The sequence below is a fragment of the Arachis ipaensis genome, chromosome B5 (assembly GCF_059453495.1).
Source record: "Arachis ipaensis isolate K30076 ecotype BB chromosome B5, ASM5945349v1, whole genome shotgun sequence".
Lineage (NCBI taxonomy): Eukaryota > Viridiplantae > Streptophyta > Magnoliopsida > Fabales > Fabaceae > Arachis > Arachis ipaensis.
This window is the reverse complement of record NC_142440.1, coordinates 8,756,203-8,768,766: the sequence shown is the minus strand read 5'-3', so window position 1 is coordinate 8,768,766 and position 12,564 is coordinate 8,756,203. Positions and strand designations below refer to the sequence as shown.

Genomic DNA, 12,564 nt, shown 5'->3' with positions numbered 1-12,564 from the left:
AGTGTAATGGAAATTTAAAAATTTTTTTGTTGACTAATGGAAATTTAATTTATGGAGAGATATATAGATAAACTGACATACAAGAAATTTATGAAAACAGAGAAAAGCCCTTCAAAGTTCAAAGTTACAAATAAATTAAATGTTTTTATGTACCACTTTAGTGTGGCTTATTGTGAAATCATTATATTAATTCGATACACTAAACGTACATGTATGCTTTAATTTAAAGTTTAAACTACAGAATACAGAATAACACACCGATCAATCTGCTTTGAAGTGTTTTTCAATTGATCCAAGAAGAGTGGAATTAATATAATCCTGAGGACAGTGAGCAGGTACTCCAGGAATCAAGATGCCAATCAACCTGAAGAAGAAGCACAACCATCCTTCTCTATAGCGAGGCCCATGTTTGTATGCAATTGTAAAGCTCCTTATTATTTCCAAAATGGCATTAAATATCATGGGTATTATGTACCATGGCGAGAAGTAGTTTTTATTTGGTTCTTCTTCAACAATCTGCATCCATTAATTAATAATAAGGAGATACTTTAACACTTTTGATCACTTCATAGCTAGCTTGCTAGACTTTGTCGATTTCTAGTTGGCAAAAATTACATACACATACACTAGATAACAAAACTATTTTAATTTGTTTCCCTGAAAATATGGCCATTACTTTATGACGTTGGACCACTGGACCACATTCAAAAACCTTTCTACTAAAAAGTTGATTTTGAGAAGGTAACTTTCTAAAAGCTTAAAAGTAAATTAATTTTAAAATAAATTTCAATAAAAACAAGTTACAATACTTTTGTATAGTAAAACAACTTTTAAAATTTAAAAAGACTCTAACAGATATAAACAAATTAAAATAGTAAATTTAGATATTCATTAATATTTTAAATTATATTAAAATTTTTAATTTTAATAAATATAAACTAATTTAAAAAATAATTAAAATTATATTTTAAAATGATATGTACATACAAAAGATCAATTACCATGTATTTGTATATCAATATACATGCTGTTTAGTTTATTATTTTAATGCACAATTCATATTTTAATATATATTTTATACCAATAACTGATTTAATAGCTGATTTTTAGTATATACATAGTGTGATTATTTTAAAAAATACCTCTTTAGGTACATTTAGAATTACCATGACTTTTAAAAGCTATAAGTATAAGTATATGATTTTTTTTATAAAAAATATTAGAGACTAACACTGTTTATCATTATTAACCCATTTTTTGCCCATATTTATTTTTATATTATTAAAACTTAGTATTTAGAATTTAGAATTTAAAATTTAGTACTTAATATTATTTTAATATTGGCCAAAGATAATAACTTTTACTAGTAATATAATATTATTTTTTTATTTACTAAATTCAAAATAAAATATTTGTATTTAAAAAAAATACAAATACAATTTTCAAAAGATTTCACTGTAAACTCCTTGTATATTGATACGTACCTGAAGTTCATAACCCCTATTGAAGTAAAGGCATACCCCAAAGTGCTTGAAGAACATGAGATTGTTATCATCCCAGGGCAACCTTGGAACTATGTCATTGCAATACACAAACCTGCAATACCTAATTGAATTCTCTTTGAATTTTGCTTTCATGTAATTTGCATAAGCTTCATCTCCAACTCTCGGTTGCCCAAAAGTGTAGATCCCTTCCAACCTCTCTATTAACAACTTCTCATCATGCATAAACAATATGGTAGGAAAAAGTATTGCAAGTGCTCCACCCAAACTATGTCCCGTCACAATATACTTGGTTTTCTCATTTTCACTCAAAACTTTTCTTAATATGTCCCTAATAAGATAGTATGCAAAGGGGGGATGATCATCAACACTTTCTTCTTCGTCTCCATTGTTTTGGTTAATCTCCTTTGGCCATCCAACATTCTTTTGCAACCCTAAGGCTTTCATAAAGCCAGCATGCATTTTTCCAACACCACGAATCCCATACCATGATAGGTCAACGTCTGTGCTCCATGCGTCTGCATCAAATGGTTCTGTTCCTCTAAATGACACCACATACGTGTCACCATCTTCGTGTTTCTCCAAAAATATCAACACTTGGGTTGTACTCTTTCCTTGATAATCTACCAATAATTCAATGCATATGCAAATTATTAACATAATATATGATAATAAGCTTCAATTTTAGTAATTCATCGACACATATCTATTTAGGTGAAAATTTATGTGCAGTTAACTTGACGTGAAGTTAATAGTTGAGAGACTTAAAATAACAATTTAATCAAATTTATCAAATTATTTAACGATTCTCTCTCAACTATTAACTTTATACGAAGTTAACTACATTTGAATTTCTACGGTAGATTTATCCTTCTGGTCCTTACCATTCCAGCAGTTATAAAATCCCACATATTCCATCTAAAAAGTGAACAGAGAGAAGATATATCAAAATAGGATTAAATGTATCCAACGAAATGAATTGATTGAAGTATATATATTCAATGATTAAATAAATTAAATCTTTAATTTATATATATATACCTCCCATTTATTTGTGACAATATCTTCAAGGAAAGCTTCATTCTCGTAAGATGCTTTTGAAGCCATCATGGCTAAGTAAACATAATACCTGCAATCTTCACGCTTCATAGTACCCAATCTCATGCGATAATCCAAATTTCCAATAAAAGACAAAAACTTGGATGATTTCCGATCCGGGACGACCAACTTACCTATTTATGTTAAAGATAAAGAGATCAGAACCATTATATTTTATATGTCCAAATGAATATTATTTTTAAATAAAAAAAAATAGGTGATCAATATTTTTCTTTTATTTGTGTTGAGTATTTTAATCTGAATTTTTTTTACTTTGTAATAAGCTTCAATTTTTGTGTTAGTTGAGTTCTTTCTTTCAAAAGCCAATATCCTTTTTGTCTTACATTTGAATAACTAATAATAGCTAATTTTTACACTACAAATATCAATTTTCTAACATTTTTTATAATATTAAAAAATAATAATTTAAAATTATTTTATTTAATTTAATATCTGTAATTTTTTATATATATAATCACACATTTATTATATCTAAAATTATTTAATTATTTCAGTAATAATTAAAAATACAAAAAAAAAAGGATTGTTTGAACCAATTTTTTATTATTTTTCAAACATTAAATATTTTTGTTATACATCTATACTATCATTATAAGTTAAGATCAACGAAAATACATAAATTGTAAAATTATTAAATTAATTATAAATTGGCTAATGCTCAAGGTTAAATATTATTACGTGAAAATTTGAAAAACAATAATATTATACTAAAGTTAATTAATAATCGCATTAACTAATATTGTTAATTAGTTGCGAAGCGGAGCTAAATTGTGCTATTAGGAACAGTGTTCTCATAAATGCTGCTCACTACGCATGACTAGGTACAACAATTATTGGTGTCGGTGGAGGGAAAAAAAAGAGTCTCACAAAAGCATTGAGCAAAGTAATTATTGTACCTACTTCATAAACCACGATATTCACCAACCGATAATATTAAGAAAACAAAAAAAAATAGTTAAAATTTATCTTATTTAATAATTAATAAATATTAAATAAAATAAATTTTAATTAAATTTTTTTGTTATTAAATATTTTCGTTAAATAAAATAATTCAACTACAAATATTACGACATTAGCCTAGCTATGTAGTCTTTCATGCTTTCTAGTTTCTCCTCCAAGAAAATATGAATATAAGGGGGGGTGTTTGTTTGTACCAAATAATTTTAATTTATTTTTAAATTTATTTATAGAAATGTAGTATTTATATGTTCGTGTGAAATTTTAAAATTTAATTTTTATTATTAATTTATTTTTTAAAAAAATAGTTTATTATCTAAAACATAACTTTTTTATCCAAGAAATTGGATATTTATATTCTCATATCAAAAAAATAAAATATAAAATATAAAATTATTATATTTATTGTCAAATAATTTTTTCTTTTATTAGCATCGTTGTTATTTTAAAAATTAAAAACTTATTCTTGAAAATATTAAAATATTTCTCAACCATTTGTAGTACTAAATCAACAAGTTTTTTTATATAATACTCGAGTATGATATTCCAAACATAATATTTTTTAAAATATATTTTTCTAGAATATAGTTTTAACCTTTAAACAAACATCCATCAAATATTTGAATCCAAGTGAATCACTATAAGAAAAATAAAAATATTACGTGCATATAAAAAATTAATATTATATATTTATATATAAATATATATTTTGTTTAATTTATTTTTAAAATATATTTTATATTTTAATATATATTTTATACCAACATATAACTAATTTTATGATAAATTTTGGTGTATATATAATATGGTTATAAGAAAAAATAAATCTCTTAAGCGTGTTAAAAGTAACTATTTTATTAGTAAACAAAAATCTATACGCACATTATAAATTTATATATAATAATTTAATTCATATTTTTTCATAAATAACTGATTTTTTTATGTATATATATCATGATTGTTTAGTAAATTAAATTTATAGTTATTAATCATCAACAATTATATCATGGATTATCATAAATATGTTCATATAAATATTATTGACAACAATGAATATTTTAAAATAGTCTGTTTTATGCTATTTTTATGGACAATTATTATTTTCTCTTTGTCAATAATTGTCATCAATAGTAAAAATATATTATTAGATATTTTTTTCACAACAACTACATATTGACACTGTCAATAGACATTTTAAGGACAATTAACAACGGTAAAACATGAACAATTTTTTGTCAACTAGCCAATAATTAATTAAAAAAAATTACTTTGATAAAATAATTGTTTTAGTGGCTATAAAAATATATATCTTTTTTTTAATGGATATTGGACATTTAAAAAATAGTAGGTTTTTTTTTCTTATTTAGGACCAACATAGAGTAAGTAAAATTTCACAATTTTGAGAATTATCTAATAACTTCAATAAAAAAAAGGAAGTAACAAAATTAAACTGCGAGATCTAACTTTTTTTTTTTACCTCTTCTTTGTGCTTTTGATCTTATATATTTTTCAGGTCACACTAAACCTTTATAATTTAATTATAAGTTTTCACGTACGAAAGGCGATCAAGCGAAATTAAATTGTTTGAAGTAATAATTGAAAGATGAGAAAGAGTATATGCATAAAAAGTTGTTGGAAGTAGTAAATAATTAACGAACCAGTAAGAAGGTGAAGTAGAGTGGAGAAGAGGCCACCGTTGAGGTTAAGGGTGTTGATGAACATCTCAATAAAAGAGCCTAAGAATGCAAGTGGCTTCGATACAGCCATCAACAACTTCTGAAGCAGGATGGACACAACTATCAGAAATCGACGCTTGAAGCTTCTTTCCACTGTCTTCTCCCCCGAGTGGCTCTCCAAACACTTTCGGTGACCTATGTTTCGGGAAAACAGGATCCGAACCAAGTCCAACAAACTCGCCTCTTCTGGCATCAGCAGCAAGTAACTATTCGCGAAGCTCTTGTTGCAATTCGACGCCATCCCTACCCTAATACTACAAAGAGAAGCAAATTAGAGCAGTTTTGCGCTTCTGTCTTCACAAATTCTCTTTTTATAATCACTATTTTTCGTTAGAAAGGCTTATTAGAGAGAGAGATATTTTCACGTGAATACAATAATTTAGACGTTAAACGTGTCTATATTACAATTGGAGCAGTGATAGTAACAGTAAGATTTGTGATTTGTACCTATTAATCGGTTATTATTAGTGTTTTTAATACTGGCCCTAGACAGAAACGAACCCAAGGGGACAAGCATAGGCCTTGCTCCCAACTTTTTTGAACAAAATTAACTATTATAAGGATATAAAGTTATTATATATTATATAATTTTATTTAAAAAATAGAGTAAATAATTATCTTAAATAAATAATTAAATTAATAAACTCAAAAACAAGTAATAATTCTTAAATTAAAAAAAAATTATTGTCAATCACTTTTTAATTAAATAAATTTTTGAATCTTTAAATATTTAAATTTTTTTTTCTTTTTAAATATTTTTTCTCTTAATTTTTCACCTATTATCATATAAAAATACTCTAATATTTATAATAACTACAAAAATCTTTATATATTATAATACATAATGAAAGTAAACTATTTTAAAATTTATTTATTTTTCTCATAGATATTATATGAATAACATACATATTAAATAAATTGATTAAAACAATTATATTTTATACATTTTACTCATGAATATGTTTTAAATGCATATAATAAAATTATTAGAACAACTTATTTATATTATTTTGTAGTATATTTTTTTATAATATAAAGCATAAAAATATAACTTATTATTACAATAATATTCAACAAAATATATATACTAATAAAAAATATAAGAATTAAGATAAATTTTTTATATAACAAATATTTATTAGTATTTTTTAATTAAAAAATATTATTTATAATTATATATATTAATAAATATATAATATTATTTTTTATTGTCTAATATTTTAATTTTCGGCCCTTTCTCTACTAAATTCTTGGATCCGTCCCTGCCCTTAGACTTTCTCTTAAAATTCAAAACATCAGCCACTAAAACTAACCGTTAGTATAAAATACATAGAATACAAAATGTATATTTATTTATACATAAATATATTTATTTATATACAAACACATAAATGTAATTTGTGTAAGTTTGGGTTCAATAATTAAAAATTTGTGTAAATAGTGTTGGAACATAATGTGTTTGTTAATTATGTGTGTTTTGATTTTCTTTAGTCATAAATTTTAATATTTGAAGTTGTGAATTTTTATTGATAATTATAGATAAATTATTATGAAAAATTTTGAATTTATTAATTTAAAAGTTATTAAATTTAAATATTTAAAATTTTATATTGAATTTTTAATAATAGTCTTTTATACTTAATTAAACTGATTTAATTACGGTTCAATTCCGATTGAACCATTAAATCATCGAATCACTCACTTAATGTAACACCCTCACTATTAGAAGTCACGCTTCCGGCTGTGCTACTCTGATAGCAAGAACTTTACATACTAAATATTAAAATAGGAGCCTGTGACTCAACACCGTATCGCTAATCACTTTATAAATTGGAAATACATACTTCATCTAAAATAAACAAACAGGCATAGATTCATATACAAGACTGCTTACATAATATATATATATATATATATATATATATATATATATATATATATATATAACATACAACTCCTATCCCTCTTACAAAATTGTAATAACACAGACGAGGGAAGAAAATAATCTAATTAATACAACAACATATAAACCAAACGCAGTATAACTCTTCTTAGTGCTTCTTCATTCGGTTCCTGAAAAGTAAAGCTGTAGGAGGGTGAGAACCTAACCACACGGTCTCACCACGGAGTTTCAAAGTTGTCATAAGAAGATATTTTATAAGAAAACTATGTTCAAGCTTAGTGATTATCATTGCCTTATGAATCTTTTAAAAACTAATAGGTAATCGTTCAAAACCTTTTCAAAGAAACAATGTTTAATCTTTCAGAAATCCGAAACCTTTCCTTTCTTATAAGAAAATTTCAATAAGAAACCAACCACGCAATCAAATAACACAATCATTAATATAGCACCAAAGTTCAATCTCAAATGTAGCACGCCAGGACAAACACAGGCAAGGCAGACAAGGAAAGCACAAGTAGGCAGCAGTTACAGCAAATAGTCCAAGTAGCAGTTACGAACAGTTTAGCAATTAGGCAGACCAAAACAAGTTCAAACTCAAGCAAAGCATACAAATGCATATGATGCATGCCTGTCCTATGCCTGATGAGGCTCATCTGTCGGTTATCCAGCCAACCCGACAAGTCTGAATTGTACTTAGACTATCCCCCGACGTGCATCCCCAAGAGTCTATGCATAGCTTTTTCTCAAATAATCAATATTACTCAATGGGGGTAACATTCCCGGGAATTTATATAGTGCCCGGTCACACACTTACATCGTAGGGTCAACAGAGTATCGAGTTTTCAACCTGGTACACGTGGTGGCAAGCCATGGCACTTAATCCAGGGAACCTCGTATCTCAGATATTTCAAATTCATAAGCCATATAAATAATTCAAAGATCATATCTCAATATTCTCAACATCATAATCATTCATCAATCCAAATCTCATTCCCAACCTCATTCAAAAACCATATTTCAAGGAAAATCCTCATCAATCCTCGTCATCCTTCTTTCCATCCCATTCATTAACAATCCTAATTCAAAACATAATTCTTTCTTTGATAAATAAATCAATCTTGAAACGTAGAACGTTTAAAAACAAATCTTTTTAATTAATTACTTCAAATAAAGTTTCCAATTTTATAAAATTTCGGCAGCATTTCCTTTAAAACTCGGACACTGCCACTTTTTTCGGGTCCCATCCCAACATTTCTCAAATCCTTTCTCAACCACTTCCAAATCTCAATCACTTTCCAAAATTCAACCAATTCCAGTATCAAAGTATTTTCAAATCAGACAAATTCCAATAATAAAACTCTTTTTAAAGTCAAACTAGCTCAAGTATTAAATTATTTATAAAATCTGACCGACTCAAAATCAAACCGATTTAACCTCAAACCAAGAAAAACCACTTTTCATAATAATCAAGTAAATAACTTTCCAAATCCATGTCTTATCAACAACCATACTTCACTCAAGCAATCAAGCACCCAATAATCCAGTCCAACAATCCATCACATCCACAAGGCAAATATAATCACAGAAATATATCTTTTTGCATCAATATCTATTTATCACAATTCTGTAATATAAAATAGATTTTAAGAAAACCCTACCTCGACTAGCTGAATTCACATAGGTTAAACACGGTAACTTCCTTCTCTTTTTGTTAATTTCAGCAGCGGCAGCAACTCTAATAGCTCGTTAGTACCATTAATACTATTACCTATGATGATTCCATCAGCAAACAGGGAAGGCAGAGCAGCAGTGTTAAACAGAAATATAGGTCTTCCTTATTCAGAATAGAAAAGACTAAGAAACAAAATGGAAGCAGAGTAAGGACTGAGGAGTTACATATTCAGAAATAGCAGAATTGGGATTGAAACTGGAAAAGGGCAGTACTGATCCGAAGACAAGAATAGAGGAGGCTGTGGTGGATCCTTCTGATGGCGGCTTGGACGGCGACAGAGAGACTCACGGTGACCGTATAACCTAGCACAAACAACCTGAGCGACAACTCTCACGATAAAGGTAAACTTTAATGGATAAAGAAGTTGAAGCAGGGTTAGAGCTTACCAACAGACACAGACTTAAAAGGCGGTTTCCGGCGCCAGCAACGGCGGCGAGGAGCTCCGGCAACGCAGCAACAGCGCGGGCAGAACGACGGCGAGCCCAGCAACGCGGCGGCGACGGCAGCTCCACGATGGTTTCCTTCGCGCGCGTTCCCCTATTCGCGACTCAAACGGCGGCGGATCTGAAGATGATAACTCACGGTGGTTGCAGCGGCGTTCAAGCTCCAGCGATGGCGTGGATGGACCCTCGACGGCGACGCGCACGGACGACAGCGAGCCAGGCTTCACGGACAGCGCGGTTCGCTCTCTCCCCTTCGTCGGCGACGTGGTGGTGGTGCGCGACGGTGGCGTATGCGGATAACTCCTCCTGCTCCGCGACACACTCTCCTCGTTCCTCCCTCATCAGCGACGACGGCAGCGCAACGAGCGGTGGTGACTCGTCGGCGCACTCTCCCCCTTTCCCCTCTCCTGATTCGCACCCTCTCCTCTCTTTTCTTCCTCTCGGTTAATTTTTGCTGCTGCAAAGTGTTGGTTTTTTCTGTTTGATTTTGGAAGGGTGAAGGGTGTGTGGTGGCTGAAAGGGAATGGGAAAGTTAGGGTTAGGATTTTAGGAAATATTTAGCAAATTAGGGTTTAATTTGAGACAAAAGTGAAATTAGGGATTTTTGGGCAAATTGAAATTTTGTTAAATTTTAATAAAATTAAGAGATATTATATTAAATTAAATATAAAATATCCATCTTTAAAATACCTTTCAATTACAAATTTATAAATTAGTTTTGATTAAATGCTAATTAAATAAAAATTGGAGACAAATAAATTAATTCTCCTTCATTTATAAAATAAGGTTAAAAATATAAATATTTAAAATTAAGGCATATAAATTATTCACTATTTTTTTAATTATAAAAACTCTAAATAAAAAATAAGAGCTCACTCAACTTTTATATAAAAATCTCTGAAATACAATCTTAAATAAATATAATGCATCGTAAATAATTAATTAATAACTTTTAAAAATTTAGAGGCCTTACACTTAATCGGTTCAATAATTGGTTCGATTTTACAACATTAACTTTATCCCATAATTTTAAATATTAATAACTAATTAATATCTAAAAATAATAAATTCTGATAGCTCTTTAATGTTTTTTTATTAAAATATAAAATATATATTAAAATTTAAAAGCAAAAATTGTATATATATTTATACATAAATATACTGTGGTTAATTTTAATAATTAATTTTAGTTAAATATATTAAATTATTTAATAAATTTTCTATTATCTTTACATTGGATAGGTAACCATTTTCTTTAAGTTAGTGTTATTAAAGAGGAATTATTTGATGTGATGTCTAATTGGTTTGGTTCACTCATTATTTCAATTTCTCTCTCTCTAGCCTCTTCGCTGATTCTTCTTAAAAAAAAAAAATGGGATAAGATTTTATGGACACCAATTTAATTAGGGTTCATGTATAAATCATCTCTTTTTTCATATAAAAATTTAATTTACTATGTAATTAAATATTTAATTTAAATGTTATTTGAATGATTTTTAAAACAATTAATTATTAAGCAAAATATAATATTTTTATTATACATTTTATCATATACGATTAATTAGTAACAATCCTATTTTTATAGAATTGTAAAGATTGGTTGGTGTATAAATGATATTTTTTTTGTTTTTTTGGATAAATGAGGCTCACTAGTCACTACCTCAATCAAAAGCATTATTTACACCCTATGTTAATTATCTTTCACAAAATTCACGTGCGTTATTTTCAAAATCCAACAAACTTTTGGGGTTTGTGGCGATATAGTGATATACTACTGTTTTGAGTTGATATTCATTTATAGGAAGGTACAAAACTATTACTCGGAATTCAGAAGTGATTTGGTGAAAGGTGAAACATTGATGAGTAAACACATGACCCAAAAAGAAATTATTATTGACATATCGTACGTGATAGCTAGCTTACAGGTATTAATTAAATCTCACATTTGTTAAAATTAAAAACATCATAGTCATTATAAATATGCATGAAACAACCTTTATTTTTTAAAAGTTATGCAACATGTATACTAAAATCAGCTATTAAAGTCAGTCACCAGTATAAAATATATGTTGAAATATAAATATACACTAAAAATAAATTAAATCACACATGTATTTATACACAAATACATTAATAATTAATTTTAATTGTTGATTTTAGTATACAAATAATATTTTTAATTTTTTAAATTAATTTTTAGGATAAATTAGACCACTTAATTTTTTGTACAAGGGTTAATAAGGACCGAACACGGTTTATTAAAAGACGTGATTGTTCATTCTTTATTCACAAAAAGCAAAAACACTCTTGATAAACTGAAAACTGGACAATTATGTTACCTTACATGTTAAAAGAAAAGAAAAAAAAATACTAATTAGTGACTTGTGTATAATATATGTTAAGAACAGAAAATTAATAATATTATATGACTAATAAAATTTATTTTTTTATTAAAATTTGGCTAATTTTAAATACTAAAAATGAAATTTTAAATTCTAAGAATATAAAAAATAAAGCATTGGCCTAAAGATTATCTAAACATATATTTTTTAATAAATAATGGGCTACTTTTGGTTGGAATGAAGATACGGCATTGCCAAAGAATTGTGATGGTGGATCACGTAGGACACGCCAAATTAAATAGCCATTGATAAAAATTAAGATTACCGTCCACACATCCACCAACGACTGAAAAATGTAATGGTGCGCAAATAAAATGTGGTTTTAACTTTTAAGCAATATCTCATACTTATTAAGAAAAGCAGTAAATTTAAAAGTAGATATGTCATCGTCTTATACCAACTTTCATATGATTATTGTTGAAGAGTGTTAAAAGATATAATTATTTATATATTTTTTATTAATTTAAATTTAAAAAATAATTTTTTGACATAGTATTAATATTTTGATAATAAAAAAATTTAAAATTTAATATTTATTATGCCAGAAAAAAATATAAGACAAAGGAAAAAAATTAAGCAAAAGTTTAAACAAATTTAAAAAAATAATTAAAAAATATATTAGAAATATAATTATTTATTTATCGTTTTAAATTTGCTTTTGTTGTTTGAAGAGTAGTTTCATGATAAAGAGTAACAATGATGATCAATCATGTTATTCGAATTCAACATGTAATAAAAGCACGATTAACATTATATATGTGCCCGATCCG

The 12,564-nt window shown here is 27.4% G+C and overlaps 1 protein-coding gene across 1 annotated transcript; it reads right to left on the bottom strand.

Moving 5' to 3' along the window:
- Window positions 1-87: 87 nt before the first annotated feature.
- Window positions 88-5,731, bottom strand: LOC107642772 (triacylglycerol lipase OBL1). The gene is made up of 5 exons (XM_016346245.3): window positions 5,237-5,731; window positions 2,544-2,734; window positions 2,387-2,420; window positions 1,485-2,125; window positions 88-516 (listed from the first exon to the last, which is right to left on the bottom strand). Exons 1-5 carry the CDS (start codon window positions 5,553-5,555, stop codon window positions 262-264), a joined length of 1,440 nt encoding a protein of 479 aa, XP_016201731.1. The 5' UTR covers window positions 5,556-5,731; the 3' UTR covers window positions 88-261.
- Between the last annotated feature and the right edge of the window lie 6,833 nt (window positions 5,732-12,564).